A 16,795-nucleotide genomic window follows, 5' to 3' on the forward strand; every position below is an offset into this window, starting at 1 on the left:
TTTGCAGGCACTGAAATGACCATCCCTCCTCCCTCTCAGCCTCTCAAGGGCTTGCATGAAACTCTATAAAGTCTCTCCTTCAGCCCTGCTTCCTCTGTCTTATCAAGAACCAGGGTCTTGAGTCCAGAGCACAGCGAAACATAAAATGAAACAGAGGATAGGCCTTGGCGGCTCCCACAACCCTGCAGACAAATATTGACCTTGGGTTTGTCTCCGCAGTACCGTTTATCTCCTTGTGCTTTGAACAAGGTCTTGGATCCTCCAGCTGCTTGTAGGGTTAATTTAAAACGTGTCCTCCCCACTCTCCGGTGTCTGCCCCTTCAGTGGCAAGGCTTTACCCACCCTGGGAAGAGAACTTGGAACAGCATTGGCTGTGGGCTTAAGGGGCTGGGGTGTGTGCACAGATCTGGGGGCTTAGATAGGATGGATCGGTGCTCGGTCACACAGGCGGGGGTCACAAGGAAGCCACTGTGCTGGGGCCGCGTGTCCCGCGCAGGTCCTCTGGGTGCAAGGAACACTGTGTAACTAACTGGGAGACTGCTCAGGTGTGGCGAGTCTCTTGCCCGACTATCCTTGTTTTTAAGGCCTCTGTGCCAGCAGTATATTTACTGTGTTCCGGGCAGGGGCAGTTTGGTTCGAGCAGCGGTGGTTTGGTGCCCAGAGTAATTGAAACTGTGTGAGTTGCACCATGGGGGCGGGCTCATCTGGACTCGAACGTGCCCGCCGCGTTCTCCGCGCTAATTTCCTCGGACTCCCCACGCTCCCTCGGAGGTGGGGACGCGACAGGGGGCGGACGAGGTGGTCGTGTGGCGGGACCCGGGGCTGTGCAGTCGGGAAAGGAGACTGGCCGAGGTTGAGGGCGACCTCGACACGACCCGGCAGAGCAGGCGAGAACTCCAGGGAGGACCGGCGAGCCCCACGCGACTCCCAGTTGCCGCAGGGCGCACGGGCGACAGGGAGCGCCCGCCCGGGGCCCGGGCCGCGCACCCGCTGCCTTGACTTCCCCATCGCCGCGCGGGGGAGGGGCCGCGGCGGAGAAAGTGCGCGAAGGGGCCGCTGCGGCGAGCGTCCCACGTGACGGCGCCGCGCCGAGCCGAGCGGGACCCGGCGGCGGCGGCGGGCGCAGCGGGGCGGCCTGGAGCCCCGGGAGCGGCGCGCGCGGCCCCGGCCCGGCCGGCGTCCCGGCCTCGCGCTGCACATTCTCTCCTGGCGGCGGCGCCACCTGCGGTCGCGTTCGCCCGAACATGGCGACACGGAGCAGCAGGAGGGAGTCGCGACTCCCCTTCCTCTTCGTCCTGATCGCGCTGCTGCCCCCCGGGGCTGTCGGCCAGATCTGGCCGCAGACGCTGACCGGCGGCCGCGCGCCTGGGCCCCAGGACCGGGGCTTCCTCGTGGTGCGGGGCGACCCGCTCGAGCTGCGGCTGGGGGCGCGCGGGGCGCCCCGGGGGGCGGACGAGAAGCCGCTCCGGAGGAGACGGAGTGCTGCCCTGCATCAGGAGCCCATCCAGGTGTACGGACAGGTGAGCGGTCGGCCCCCGCTTTCCCTCCGGCTCTCTCTTCTCCCTGCGCCGCCGCACCCCCGCATCCATCCTTAGCTGTCGCCTCCCAGGTGCAGGCACCGCTGGGGACTTCCCGGCTGGCGTTTGTTTTCTCCCCTCCGCACACAGGAGTACAACCATCAGCACTTGAATCGCCTTGATCTTTCCTTCTTCCTGCCTATTTTAGCAAACGGATTCCAGGGCACTCGCGGGGTGCACTGTTTCCCCAGGCTGTGTGCTCTCCGGTGGAGTTTCAGGCAGGTATCGGAGGGGTGCAGCTTCATTTTACGTGTAGATAGAAAACGGGCTTTCTTTCTTGTATCATCAGTTAGCAGCGGAGGCGAGCGCCCTGCAGTTGCTGAACGTTTACCCAGAACAGTCAGAGGAGGGGGTTTCCGCACTTACCGTTTTAAACCACAATTAAGGTGGGCAAACCTGAAATCCTGACTCTGGGCATATAGTCAAACAAGAGGTGTGTGTGTGTAAGGGCTGAATTCTTTTTTTGGTGGTGATGGGGAGTGGGTGAGGTTCTATCCATCCTCCACCTTTCAAAAAACTGATTTTATGTTGGACAGGAATATCTCTCATGACACTTGGGGATTTGAAAAACTTCAGGAGGTTGGTGGGTATTATTATTCAGCAGATGATTTATTTCTATCCAGGCAATGGGCTTATTAGATCATGAGGAACATGAATTTCACTTTTATGGCCGGACTTACTGCTGGCAATTGCAAACCGAGTTTGTGGGCTAGAATCAGCGTTGGCAAAATTAATTTGTCCGTGTTATTGCCTCATGAGACTCACAGTCCTGTGGTTGAGATTGACATTAACAAAGCTGGCAGGTCGGTGGGGGAAAAGAAGTGGAAACAGTGGAGGTGGTCAATTACGTGATTTCTAGAGTCAAAATGTTCCCTTCAAAGTGTAAATTAAAAGATTGGTCTGAATTCTGCATCTCTTCGCTGATTTTCCTTTAGCCATTTCTTCAGGAAATATACAGAGCTTAATGTTCAACCTTTGGAGCCGGAAGAACATTATAAACCATCTCTCCCTGTGTGTCATTTTGATGATGAAGCCACCAGAGCCGGCAAAAGTGAAATGACTAGCCCAAGGTCATGTGGGACAGGGTTGCTGGCTCTTTAGTTTTTGTCTGCATTGTCTAGTGATCTTTGAGAGATCAAATAGTCGCCCACTCTTTATACAGTGCTTCTTAAATAACTTCTTTCTAAAGAAAAATGTATTGGTAAGAAAGGGGCTTGGGATGGAGGTTCGAGGATGGGAGCGTTTGACTTCCATCCACCACCAGCCCTAAGGCAAGAGCATGTGCCAGTGGGCATATAATGGCTGGTTGGCATGGGCTGCTGGAACTTGCCTGTGTGGCTTCCCCGAGGGTCCAGATCCTTGTTGCCCTCTCCACTCTCTCCTTAAACTTCTTTTTTGTATTACTGAAAGAAGTCAGCAGGGTCCTTGCTCTTCACAGGGACACCAGCATCCTGATGAAGGATGTGGGAGGGCGAGAGAGAGGCTCCCTTGTTCACTGAGGCTTCCCATCAGCCCAGCTCTCCTGTGGACTTGAGTCAGCTTTTTGGGGGCTGGGAATGGGGAGCAACGGAAGACGATCCCTTCTGGATCTCAGGTCCCCTACAACTATAGATTGGGCTGCTGGAAGAACTTTGTGGTCGCCAAAATATGTGCGCAGGTGCCGTTTGTGAAAGCTCCTGGGGATTTGGGACAAGTTAAACTGTGTTCTCCTTAGGAGTGACTAAAAAACCTTTGGCTTTCATATTTCTGAGTCAGCCAGATTGAATTTGTTTCCGTAGAAGGATGGAGAGCTAGCTGTGGAACTCTTAATGAGGAATTCCTATCAAGGGTGAGGACCCAGAGCAGTGTTTCATCTTCTCCGAGGCTGCCTCCTTTGTGCATTTGTTCTTGGTTGCCCTGAGGTTAATAAAAGTGGGATTAACTTGAATCTGTAGGGGTCTGAGTTAGAGTGAAGGAAGGACTTCCTGGGCTTTCTGCTACAAGCACTGTCTGGTGCAGACCCTTCAGACCCCAAGCATAGGAATCGGGCTGAAGGGGTTTGGCCTGTCCGTCTTGGAGCTCTGAAGGGCCTCGGGACTCTTTGGAAGGATCTTTCTAGTAAAGATGACCATTTGCCTCTTTTTTTCCATCTTTCTAGTAAAGATGACCACTTGCCTCTTTTTTTCCCCTGGGACATACCTGGTTTAGAAGTTGTCCCTGTTGGATATGAAAAGTGCTGTGTTCACTCTCTAAAGGGTCAGGATGCAGACTATAAATTAGATCTCTGGTGGCTCAGATAGTAAAGAATCTGCCTGCAATGTGGGAGACCTGGGTTCGATGCCTGGGTTGGAAAGATCCCCTGGAGAGGGAAATGGCTACCTACCACTCCAGTAGTAGTGCCTGGAGAATTCCATGGACAGAGGAGCCTGGCCGGCTACAGTCCATGGGGTCACAAAGAGTCGGACACGACTGAGGAACTAACACATTATGCTTCTAGCCTTAAGCCAGTTCTCACTAAAAGGAGAGTATAAATACTCCCCCCAACCCCCACACTTAAAGTTTTTCTGTAGTGTCAGTTGAATTCAGTACTATTCTATGTAAGGATGGAGTGCAAATGAAGGGACAGGGGAAGTTTTCATCACTGCGTTCAGAAAATTTAGAGTCTAAGGAGCAGATAAAGAAGTTGTAAATAAATGTACAGGCATGGAAATGTACCAGACAGGGACAAGGAAACAGGGACATGATAAACCGGGCCGCAACTCTCCAGTGGGGTGTGAGTGGGTTGTTCGACATGGAAGGCGTGGGAGATGAAGTGATAAAGGGTCAGTGGGCTCAGACACTCTGCAGCTTCTCACCCTCTGACCTTTGAGTGTGTCTGAGGGGATGCTGGGCATCACAGATCAGCGCTGGAAGCAGAAGCTGCCTGATGGAAAAAGACCCCCGGGGTGATGTTCAGGCTGCCAGCTTCAGGGAGGGGAGCCAGAGGGCTTTTGCATCTGAGAAAGAGCCCTGTGTTGGAGTAGCGTCGTTCTTTTCCTTTGGTGCTGCTAACCTTCGGAGTAAACTAGGTTTAGTTGTTGTCCCTCTTCTAAAACAGGCCAGATCGAAGAAGGATTCCAACATTCTTGCCACACTGGATTTCTTCCTGATTTCATGTCAGCTGCATGTCTGTATGCCACCTGCTTTTTCCTCTGCCTCCAGTATTCTTCCTGTTTCTCTGTTTGCCTGCAAAACCCCTATTCCATTTTTCATCATCCAAGGAATGTCTCTCAGTTTTCCCAGGCTCTGGTGGGAAGAGTTCTTTTGAGCTTGGTTACAGCACTGATTGTCTTGTGTTCTAATTGCTTGTGTGACTGTTTCATCTCCCAGCTTGCTCCTTGAGGGCATGGATCAAGCCTCTGCTTTGTGTCCCTGGCACTTGGGAGGCCCTTGATGAATATTTGTGAACCAGCTGCCCACCTGGAAGGTGAAAGGCCTGGAGGGGAGGGTAGGAAGCACATCCAAGTTATAGAAAAGGTATTTATAAGGAGGACTGTGGTGAGCCCACAAATGGAGAGTGGAAATGAGTTGGCTCAGAATGTGGGTTAGGGAGCCCTGATTTTCCTGTGCTTTTCTGGGGGTTTATTTTGAACGACGAGCTGCAATTCTGTTGTGCAGAATGCTGCCTTTTAGGGCTGTCATGGTAATGCTAATGGTATTGTTTTGGGGAAAAAACCTTTGGAATGAAGCGCAAAGCCTAACAGGATTTACAGGTTTATTTTCCTCCCAATGAGCTCTCTCTTCATAATTCCTGCTTTTTAGAGGCCAGGGAGTATTCAGTGTCCTGATTTGAGACTGAAAATAAAGTGTCTGTTACAGTACAAGGACCTGAGACAAAGAGCCTCCTTTGGGGGATGGAAGACTATGTAGCTTTGGATCTCTTTGGGGGTAGATTCTTGTATGATACACTTGCTTGGGAAAGAATTGGCTGGTTGATTCTGAAGTTAGGACATTTGACCTGTATGATTCCAAAAGATGAGAAGGCAAAGCCTTTGTGGTGTCAGGTTGGCCTTTTCTACATAGCTGAAGAGTTCCTTAGCGTGTTGGGTTGGCTTGATAAAGGGTGTGACCTTGAAAGACTTCCTGGTCTTGCTTGGCATCTCGTCTTGGGCACAGTTCTTGGCTTGGTCTCTGGCCACTGTTTTAACAGCTTGTGTGTCTTGGGGCAAGCCTCGATGGAGGCTTGGAGAGGTGGAATGAATGGGAGGAAAAGGGACAGGGAAGAGGAGCGAGGAGATGGAGAATGAAAGGGGTGAAATGACAAGCCATCCAGTCTGTTTATTTAGCCTTCAGTAGGTAACACGTGTTTGTAAAACAGTATTTGTTCAGAAGGGTATATAGTGAGAAGTACAGTTCCTTCCCTCCTGTGTCCCCATTCACCCGGTGTCCCTTCCCAGTGGACACCCATGGTCATCAGTTTTTTGTGTGTCCTTCCAAAAACATTCTATGTGTATATAACATATGGGCATGAAACTTGAAAGGCTTTCTCTCATCCGTAGCCCCTAATATCATCAGTAATGACATTAACTCCAAAGTATATTTATGGCAATAGGAGGGGAGTTACCTGAAGTGTCCTAGTATAATGGATTGTACTTTTACTCCAGGCCAGGGTAGAAAATACCATTCCACTTGGAGGGTTCCTGTGGGCCGAGGCCAGGAGAGCAGCATTCTGTAGCCTTGTCATTTGGAAAGGTGCTGGAGGGCAGTTCCCTGAAGATGTAGAGCTCATGTGTGTGAGAGCATCAGAATACAGAGATCTTGTATCTTGGCTTTAACTCGTTTTCTTTTGGAGAATGTTTTCTTTAAATTCTGTAAAGTGGAGTTAATAGTATGCTTAATAAATTGCTTTGAGACCTGGGATCCGGGGAGGCAGATTCTAACAGCAACGAGCATCCCCACACAAAAGATGGATGTTGTAGGAACATTTCATTTGTCATATTTTGGATTTACCTCCTTAAGAGATGGCTGCCTTCTTTGTAGTGTCATTGTTGAATCCCAGGGCCAGGGATCCGTGGAGTCACGTGTCTTACTGTCAGCTGTAATGGACAGCCACAGGAGCTTGCAAATAATCTGGAGAGCAGGTAACCCCCAAAATAGTTTATTTGCCTTTGCTATTTGTTTATTTAGTCTTTTAAAGCATCAGTTTACCTTCCTAATTAAAGTTTGCTTAGGTTCATATTAAAATGAGCTTGTATTCTTTGAGCAGTTGATATGCAAAACGGCTGGCATACATGTGTTAGGGAAAGCCAGTTTGGAGTTTAGAAATTTTGACAGTAATTCAGATGCAGATAATTTGAGAGTTGACTGCACAGAAATATATTAAAGCAGCTGAGGTATTATAATAACCTTTCCTCCATCTTTTTTTTAGGTTTGGGTATGATGGAAAGGAAAGGAGAACTCACTGTATTTTGGTTTGAATATTCAGGGATCAGTATTTCAGCAGAAGTGGTCTGGGCTGCAGGGCTGAGCCGTCCTCTTTGTCGAGTACAGAACCTTCCTGTGCGTTCTCAGGCCAGAATCCATCGGGACATGGCGTATTCAGTCCAACCACGTAGATGCAAAAATCAATTTCCCTCAGTTTAAAATGAGCCGCAGTTAATTTCGACCTAATTTATTGGTTTATTGACCTGTGGACCTTGGGCCTTCGAAGAAGTGGCATGGGCAGCCTTCTAGCATTGAAGTGGCTGATGGTGCTATAAATCAGAGAAGGCAGGTGGGCTGCTGATCATGATCAAGATTTGGGTTTCATCCCATGTTATTGTAAAACCCTAAGTTTTTTTTTTTATTGTAATATGAGGCATGCATTGAGCATTTTGGGGTGGGTTCCATAAAATAGGACCTCTTAAGTCACTTAACTTTTGCAGCCATGACCCCAACAGGGAATTAAAAATAATTACAAAATTCTGTTGTCCACTGGGTAATTGTCAATCGTAATGGTAACATCCATGGTCATGTCACTGCTACCAGCCAGGAGCCGGAAGACTTTATCTTCTTGGCCTCATGTCAGGTCTCTTTGATGGATCTTCCTGCCATGATGGAAATACTCTGTTTCTGAGCTGGTCAGGGTGTCCATGAACCATCTGTGGGGGCTGAGCGCTTGACATGTGGTTAGGATGACCGAAGAATTGAAGTTATTTTCCTTTCGTTGAATTTTTAATCAAGTTAAATTTAAGTTTGAATGGCTGCATGTGGCCTGTGGATGGCATAGCTTTCCTGGGTGGTGTGTGGCCCCTTGCTCACTCTGGTCGCTGCCTCCCCCAGGGAGCAGCTGTAGGCACCGCCAGGCTGGTCTTTTTTTCCACCATGAGCAGGCCAGGGAAAGCGAGGGTTGAGGGCTGCTGTCTGAACCTGAGGTTTTGGTGGCTGCTGACTCCCAGGGTGAGTGTCAGGAGACCCTGGCCTTTCTTTCCGCGGTAGGGATGCAGCAGCCGGCTGTGGTGGAGGGTGCCCTGGGTGTCCTGCTCACCTTAGCGGCAGCCTGTGTCCAGAGGCTTCCTCCCACTGGGGACCTGGGCGCTGAAGGCTGACCTGTGTGTCTTCGCTTTTGCTGTGGCTTTGCCCACACAGCAGCCCACGTGGCCCTGGCTGGTGTGCAGACCCCACCCATCTGTTGAGCCAAGAGAGCAGTAATGATGCCTGAACTGGGGGCCCCCTCCCCACCTCTGCCCTCTGCTTCCCGGACTCGGCTTGTTTTGCCCCAAAGCAGCCAGGTCTGTCTTCATCCCTGCAGCCTTGCAGCCCAGCACAAAGACAAACAGTGGGCATGTGGTCTTCATCGTGGCCTGGGTGGGGATCCTCCCGCCCCCGTCCCTGCCCTCTAAGCCTGCCTGTCGCTGCCACTGCCTCCGCTCAACTCAGCAAGTCGGGACCCTTCACTATGATTTATCTCCAGTTCCCTGAATTAGATTAAAAACACTGCTACGAATTCTCAGAAAGGGAGGCTGATGTGATTGCATCCTACATCGGAGCGGTAGACAAGGGCAATAAAAAGATGTGCTTATATCATCTGTGTTTTGTGCCTTGTAGGGGCCACCATGTGGTTTATTGTTCCTTTCCTTTTTTTTTTTAAGTGAGGAAGGTAAGCAACATTGCTTCTTTTATTTAGAAAAGAGACTAGTCTGTTGAGCAGAAACCCTCTGCCCCCAAAGCACTGGATCAAAGTGGGGAAGGCGGATGGGCTGCTTCTGAAATAAAATAAGTGAGGGTCTGAGCCCGTGAGTGGGGTGAATGGAGATTTTAATGTGTTAGTTTGGACTGAGGTGAGAGCCAGCCTACTTTGATGGGCTGGGGAGCCGAATAGTGTCAGGGTAAAATTTCTCACTCGCAGGAAACCTCTGTGCCCAGAAGAAATGGGGAGAAGCTGGGATGATGTGCTGGAGCTTAGAGGGGTGGGGGTTAAAAGCAATGCTGGGAGTAAGGCCAGTTTAGGGACCCTCTCTGGAGAGCCTCATGTGGGTGCCTCCGAGATGAGCCATACATGGGCGAGGGGCCCAGATAGTAAAGGACCCTGTTTCTCTGTCAGCCCAAAGGACACAGGCAAGACACTTGCATGTGGGTCTACCCCAGGGGCCTGGGGACAAGACGTGCCCCAGGGTCCCCCCAGAGGACCCCGCCAATGGCAGAGGGTGGGGACAGCAGACAGAGATGGGTGAGGGGCTGTGAGGCTGGGGGAGGGTATGGAAGAGACTTGAAATGTTTTAAACCTGTGCTCAATTAATCGAGTAACATGAGACTGTGTACCTATGACTTACCTCATCTGTATATATTTAGTTCCCTGAAGTTCTTTCAACTGAGGAGTTCTTTTAAAAAAATCTTGTAGTTAACCATGCTCACGGTTCGCTGGATTTGGCAAGGCGAGCTGCTGCTGGGGGTGATGCCGGGGTTCCTGCAGAGACAAGGCCTCCTCCGTCCTTGAGAGGGAAGAATTCAGCAGTGAATGTGGACAGCTGGGTGGAGGAGAAAGGGCTGTCATCACAGGTTGGGGAGTTAAGCTGGGGGTGGGGAGTTGCCCCAGAGGCTTCTGCTTGCCCTCCTGGTACCAGAGGCATCTCACACAACTGAGAGGTCAGCCTTGCTGTGGGGTTTAAGCCACGGGTAAGGTGAGATCAGGCTTTTCTGGTGGTTCAGTGGTAAAGAATCCACCTGCAATGCGGTAGCCGCAGGAGACATGGGTTCAATCCCTGGGTCGGGAAGACCCCCTGGAGGAGGGCACAGCAACCCACTCTAGTATCCTTGCCTGGAGAATCCCATGGACAGAGGAGCCTGGTGGGCTACAATCCATGGGAGTGCAAAGAGTTGGTCACAACTGAAGTGACTTAGCACTCACGCAAGGTGAGGTCTTGAGGTGTTTGATTCTGGCATGTAATGTAAATGCTTTACTCTTGGGGCGAGGAAAGTGCTAGAAATCAGTGTCATGTCTGCGTTGGTTCCTTGGAGCTTTGGGAACTAGAACTTGGGTTTCCCCAGGCTGCAGATCTCGGGTGTGGAGTGAGGGGAAGGCTCCCTGAATGCAGGGCTTGGCCGTGATTGGCTTCTGAGCTTGACCCAGACATGCAGTGTCTCATCAGGGTAGGTATGTCATTGCTTCCCGCTCTTAGGCCTCAGTGTTCCAAACCTGGTCATGTGCACAGTAGTTTTAAAAAATTTTTATTTGTTTATTTATTTTTATTTTGACTGCACTGAGTCTTTGCTGCTGTGAGAGGGCTTTCACTAGTTGTGGCGAGCGGGGCTACTCTCTAGTTGCATTGCACGGGCTTCTCGTTGCAGTGGCTTCTCTCTGCAGAACGCAGGCTCTCGGGTGCTGGGGCTCAGTAGTTGTGGCCCATAGGCTTATTTGCCTTGTGGCACGTGCAGTCTTCTCAGATCAGGAATCAAATCCATGTCCCCTGCACTGTCACATTAGTTTTCTATGTGTTGCCATTTTGTGAAGAATGGTTTTTTTTGGTATAAAGACCATACTCGTAACAGAGGAGGACATGTTTCAGCATTTTGAAGTTTATGAAATATATGCATGGATATCATCTCATTTGAATCTTAAAGCAGTTCTGTAAAATTGGGAAGGCAAGTCTTATTATTATTTTAGCAATATGAAAAGAAGTCTTTATTTCTTTCCTAGGGAGGACTAGTAGGAGGATCACTGTTAAAGACTAAATCTTAATGAAAGGCATCCGTACATTAAAAAAAAAAACCCAAAAAACCCAGCACATATTTTTATTTTGTCGTAAGTTTGTCTTTTCAGTTTCTTGACAAACCTAAGAAATGCAGTTTGCCAAAGGATACCTTTTGCCCTGCAGAGCTTTTCCAATTCATGTCTACACAGTGAGTTTTCCCTCCTTCGGTAAGAAAGCAAAAGTATCCCCAGGCACCTTCTGTGGATGGGCTGGTGGGCAGATGGATGTCCCTGCCTTTCTGGCGGTCATAGAGACCCTGAATTGTGTGGTTGTTGCTCTTATGGTGGTGGTGGTTTAAGCAGAACTTTCCACTGGCTCTGTGGTGTCACGCATCTTACAGCCTCATTATCCTACGCATTTCACAGATGAGTATCTTGAGGCTCCAAAAGGCAAAGGGACGTCCCCACCTGGTCAATCGTAGAGACCAAGATTCAAACCCAAGTCTCCGATTTGTCTCAAGGTCTTTGCCTTTTGTAAATATTCCAGTGAAGGCCTGGCTTTCAGCCAGGGGTCCGCGGTGGCCGCGATCTCTTTTGTTCCCCTTTAGAAACCAAGAGATCGCGTATAAGTCCACCCTTTCCTTGGCTCTTCTGGCTGCATGAATTTCCTTTTAACTTTTCAAATTTGTTAAGTTCCTCCCAGTCCTTGGCTCTCGCCCGTTCTTCCTCTCAGTTTCTCAGTCTGTCTTCTCTGTTCTCCATCCTCTTTGCCGGGACTCCTCCTCTTCATCCTTTTGGTACCCACTGGGGGTCCTGTCTTCAGTGCAGCCCTGCACCTGCTTGTGCCCTCCCCCCATTTAACGACTGTAAGCATTATTCATGAAATTAGCTGTTTAGTGTTTGCTTCCCCCTGATGATGTGACAGCCACAAGGCAAGACCTAGAAGTCTGCTGTTTTCTTAACACCTCCTGTGGCATCTGATATGGAGCAAGTGCTCAATAAGTATTTACTGAATGAATGAGGTGGGGGGCTATTTATGGTGAAGCCGTAGAGCTGAAGAGGAGAGTCAAGGAAAGGGGATACTCTGGAACCATCCTACAGAGGTGAATCCTGATTTAAGGCTGGTCCTAGTTCTAGGCTTCCCTGGTGGCTCAGATGGTCAAGAATCGACCTGCAGTGCAGGAGACACAAGTTCGATTCCTGGGTCTGGAAGATCCTCTGGAGAAGGGAATGGCAGCCCACTCCAGTATTCTTGCCTGGAGAATTCCATGGACAGAGGAGCCTGGCAGTCTCCACGGGGTCTCAAAGAGTCAGACACGACTGAGTGACTAGCACTGGCTCAGGGTGTCCGGCAGCCAGTGGGGGGCTTGCTGTGCCCCCAGTGCTCTGCGCCCCCGAGTTTTAGGGCCGATGGATGGAAACCCCAGCTCTAAATCTTTGCGTTTAACCCCATCTGCCCGTTGTGAAAGATGGTTTAGATGTTCCCTGAGGTTTCTTCTGGCCTGGATATTTTCTTTTTTTTTTTTCTTGCTTGCCAACTGGTGAGTTAAGGGGCGATTATTTTCATGACAAAGAGATTTTTCACAGGTTCTTTTTTTTACAGGGAGCCCTCCCTGAACAGCCAAGCCTGCTATTTGCTAAATGACAAAGTGGGCTTCCCCAGGAGGGAGTGGCAGGTAGAGGTCAACAGTGGGTGGATTCTGCTTGCCAAACATCTATCAGAAATAAAGTCTTTCTGAACTGATACTGTAAGTCAGGAGGAGGCATATAAGTAATCTAAAGGCAGCTCATGACTCTAGTTAAGGAGATTATAGAGAAATGCTAAGCTTTTAGTTCGAGGTCATTTTCCCTTTGTTTCCTGGTCTGTGAAATGGGCAGCCTGCACTGATTAGTGAGGTAGTTAATGAGCTCTTTGGCTGAAGCATCACTGAGAAAAGTCAGATGTGTGAGCGGAGAGGCCAGGATGGGGCTTCTCTGTAGGGAGCAATTAAACTAGATTTCAGCCCTCCTCCTGAGGTGGAGAGTCCAGGGAGGAAAAATGAGCTTACTAAATATAGTGGGGACACAGTCTCGAAAGGGGACACGGAGGGCCGATTTGCATAACCAGCATTTAGGTCGTGCAAACGGGCGGTTGGAGGAACCTTGTTATTCTTGGACTTCGGGTGTCTGTCTTTGGTTTCCTCAGGCCTGTCCTGCAGTTCCGAGGATTTAGCAGCCGCCTCTGTCCTCGGAGTTGAAGGACAGGATATTTGCTTTATACTTTGCTGTAGAATTTTTAAAATGCTTCCTGTATTTCACTGCTAGTGAGGCAGAGGAATCAGCCAGACTGCCTTATTTGTCCTCCTCGTCCTGTGTTCTGGGAAGAAGCTGTGTAGGAGTGGTGAGGATGACCGGCCGTGGGTGTCTGGGACATCCTGATCTTCGGGTTTGACTGATTTGAGAAAGACGTAATGGCAGAACAAATGAATGGAGATGGCGTCAGACCCGTTCCATTAAGGGGCCCCCGTCCTTTTGAGTAAGACTCAATGACTGTACAGATCTCGATGGGTTTTATTGTAAATTTCTTACTACTTATCAGACTTTCACTCCGATTTTCTCCAGAAGCGTTCTGGGTAGACAGGTGAGAAGTGACTAAAGAGCCCCAAAGGATACTGAGTCCCTTTGGGGTCTTGGGGCATATAAGCGAGCCCTGCCTTCACACAACAAGCAGTTTATGCAGTTTATTCATCCTCCTCCTATTTATAATAACCCAGAGCCTGGGGCTTGGGTGGCAGCAGCTTCTTCCCCCTCTCTGAATAATGAAGCAAAACACATAACCTCTTTGGAGCACTCGGGCCTGCCTGGAGACCGAGATGATGTGTGGGGTGTCGAGGACCCAGGTGATGACTATTGTGAGTTTGGAAGTGGACGCTAGCCCTGAGCCTGTGGCCCCTTCTCCAGCCAGGGACTGGGGAGCAGGGAGCAGGCCTGCAAGGATGCTGTGGCTTTGCAGATGCTGCTGACAGCGTTTTGAAGGATTGCCTTGGCCAGAGACCCACTCCTCAGCCTGCCTCCTCTATGACTCACTTGAGCTGCATATTTCAGTAGCATGAAGGCTTGACATGAGAAGAAAGGAGTATTTCTTATGAGTGGGAGCTCTTAGGTATTGAATCAGCACTGGAGAAGTGTGATGTTCTTTGCAGGTCATAGACAGAGGCTTTTTAAAAAATGGAGAAGAAATTCCCGTAACGTGAGAGTAACCGTTTTAAAGGGAATGATTCAATTTGGTGGCATTTTGTACTTTCACAGTGCTGTGCAGCCACTGCCTCTCTCTGGTTCCAAACCATTTTCATCCAGAATAAAACCTCTTCCCCGTTAAACAGCTACTACCTATTCCCTGCTCCCCCTAGCCCCTAGCAACCACCAGGCTGTCTCTATGGATTTACCTGTTATGGATATTTTATATAAATGGGATCATGTAATATGTGACCTTTTGTTTGGCTTCCTTCAGCTAACATATTGTTTCTGAGGTTCATCCACGTTGGGTCACATATCAGTAGATCATACAGTTTTAACAACTACCCAAGATACCCAAGGTGGTGCAGTGATAAAGAACTCACTTGCCCATGCAGGAGATGTAGATGTGGGTTCGATCCCTGGGTTGGGAAGATCCCTTGGAGGAGGGCATGGCAACCCACCCCAGTATTCTTGCCTGGAGAATCTCATGGACAGAGGAGCCTGGAGAGCTACGGCCCATAGGGTCGCAAAGAATCAAACACAGCTGAGTGACTGAGCACGCGGGCAAGATACCCAGAGACAAACCTGCAGAAAAAGAGTGCTCCTCCTCGCCACTGTCATTTAAGCCCCAGTTTCTGCCAGAGGAAGGGGAATGAACTAGATTCATCATTCCCGGAATAAGCTGCATTAGAGACACCAGGCGTATGTCTTTAAAAAATACCGATTCTTGGGCTCCACTTGGAGGGTTCTGCATCAGTAGATCAGGCAGGGGTTTCTCTGGGGTTGCTGATTGTCAGCTCGCTGGGTGTGGGACCCCTGAACCAGGAGACCTCTCGGGGGCCATCTGGACTCTTAATGACCTGCCTGTGATCTTAGCAGAGGCCTGAACCCCACGCACCATATTCTTTGTTGTTCATGAGGCAGTTCTTCTGTGCCCAGACCTCTGTGGCTTGCGATTTCCCTGTTCGCCTTCTGAGGGGAGGCGCAGGGCTCCCTCCCCGCTGCTTTTTACGGCTCCAATTAATTGTGGCTTATTTATCAAGCGCTAGCTACGCCCTGTGAGCTGGAGATGGGAGAGGGAAGGTTGTTCACGCCCCGGGGTGGTAGTTACAACTGACTGCACATCAAGGTTACGTTCTGGAAAAGCCACCCTCCCACTCACCCTCACTCCCTCCCAGACCAGCGTCTCCCGGGGCCCTGTGTGCCCACCCCTCTCTATGTGGTCTGTGGGACCCAGTGAGCAAGGCTGAGCGGAGTGAGCGGGATGTAGGGAAGCCTGCAGCTGCACCCAGAGGGCTGGGCATGAGGGAATCTCAGGGGCTGAGGCCAGGAGGAAATCCCTGGGGATGGAAAAGGACCTCAGCAAGCCAGCAATCACCCACACAGTGTGGGGATCCAGCCTGGACACCTGTGGGTGCTGTGATCACAGGGGAAGGAGAGGGGGCTACTCTGGACCTCTGGTTGCCTGGTTACTTTCCATGGACAGCCTGTTTTGACCTCTTCCCTTTCCCCTGGGGAGGGGCCAGGAGAACGAACGCCAAGGGGAGATGGAGAGGAGGAAAGTGAGACCAGAGAGCACCATGATGTCTTTGCTTTAATAAACGTGCCAGCCTGCCTGGTGGTGGACTCCTGCAGCTGACTCTGCTCTTTGCTGGGGGAATATGCACGTGGGGTGTGGTGGGGGTCAGCCTCAGGCAGGCGGCGGCTCCCCGGAGAGTTACTCCTCTGACCAGGAGGTGCCCATGCTGACGTCTAGCCGAGAGAAGGCGCTGAACTGTTCGCGTGAGTTGCCTGGTGGCGCTTGGACAAGCTGTTCCTTGCTTGAAGTGTTTTTTTTCTCTCCACCGTGCTGCCCTTTTACAGTCCGCTGTTAGGAATTAAAGGGACATTTAATAAAATCTTCTCTTTTTTTTAAAGGTGCTTCAGCAAGCTCGCCTTCTCGGCTTCCTTTGTCTGAAAGCCCTTGGATGTTCAGGTGCCTCCTTTGTGCTGCTCTTACCCCTTCACCTCTCCTGGGATTGGTTCAGGGGCCCCATAAATCTCATGTCCTCCGAGCAGAAAGACTTGCGCGAGTTGTGCTCAGAGCTTGAGCCGCTCTGATCACCGTAGGCTTTGTAACCTGTTCTGAGCGTTATTTGATTATGAACCTGCCTGAGGGGCTGTTGGGAGGTTGCCCCCAGTGCAGCGTTGCTGGGCCTTCTTATGCCAGACCCTGGATGAACTTAGTGATTTTTTTCAGGCTCCAAATCCTTGATCGTATTGACGTTTGCATAAATCATCTATTTATTCCCCTCTGGTTCTAAGGGTGAGGACGTTTTGGAGGGAGAAGGCCTTTAGCCCAAATTCCCAGGGCTCCTGCGATGGTGGGCTTCTTCTGATCTGTAGATGCTTTCAGATTCTTCCCAGAGGTGAGGGCCGGCAGGAAAGAGGGGGAGAGGGTGGGCTGGGAGAAGGCCTCTGCGGCTGGTGGTGATTCCCGTAGCTGCTTTCCCCCTTGCATACCCTGAGCTAAGTAATTTACTTATTTCTCTTTTTTTGTTTGCACATCTCTGCCGATGTTTGCCTGGACTTTCCTCTCTGGAAGTCAGAAGGAGCGTTTTGGAATGACATATTTTCCTTAAAAGAAAAAAATCTTTTCGTTTAAAGAGGCCTCATGTCACCTATTTTCCAAGAGCCTGGATCCTGGATCAAATTAGATGCAGGTGTTTAAGACCTGAAGCAGGGTGGTGAAGGATTAGCTCCTTTGTTTTTCTGTCAGCCAAGTTGGTGACACAGGTGTTTCCCTTCTCCCTTGGGACGCCTGAGAGCATCTCGAGGAGTGGGGGCGGGGGGGAGGTAGTGGGGGGGGAGGAAGGGAAAGGAGAAGGCCGCTGTG

The 16,795-nt window shown here is 50.4% G+C and overlaps 1 protein-coding gene across 1 annotated transcript in view; it reads left to right on the forward strand.

Annotated features, from left to right (window-relative positions):
- Positions 1–1,228: 1,228 nt before the first annotated feature.
- The window catches only part of SORL1 (sortilin related receptor 1), a 159,459-nt gene continuing 143,892 nt past the window's right edge, over positions 1,229–16,795 (forward strand). The window contains exon 1 of the mRNA XM_043481534.1: positions 1,229–1,520. Coding sequence (XP_043337469.1) covers positions 1,245–1,520 — 276 coding nt within the window. The 5' untranslated portion in view covers positions 1,229–1,244. The remainder of the gene's footprint in view (positions 1,521–16,795) is intronic.

The sequence above is a fragment of the Cervus canadensis genome, chromosome 11 (genome assembly GCF_019320065.1).
Source record: "Cervus canadensis isolate Bull #8, Minnesota chromosome 11, ASM1932006v1, whole genome shotgun sequence".
In the NCBI taxonomy this organism is placed as follows: Eukaryota; Metazoa; Chordata; class Mammalia; order Artiodactyla; family Cervidae; genus Cervus; species Cervus canadensis.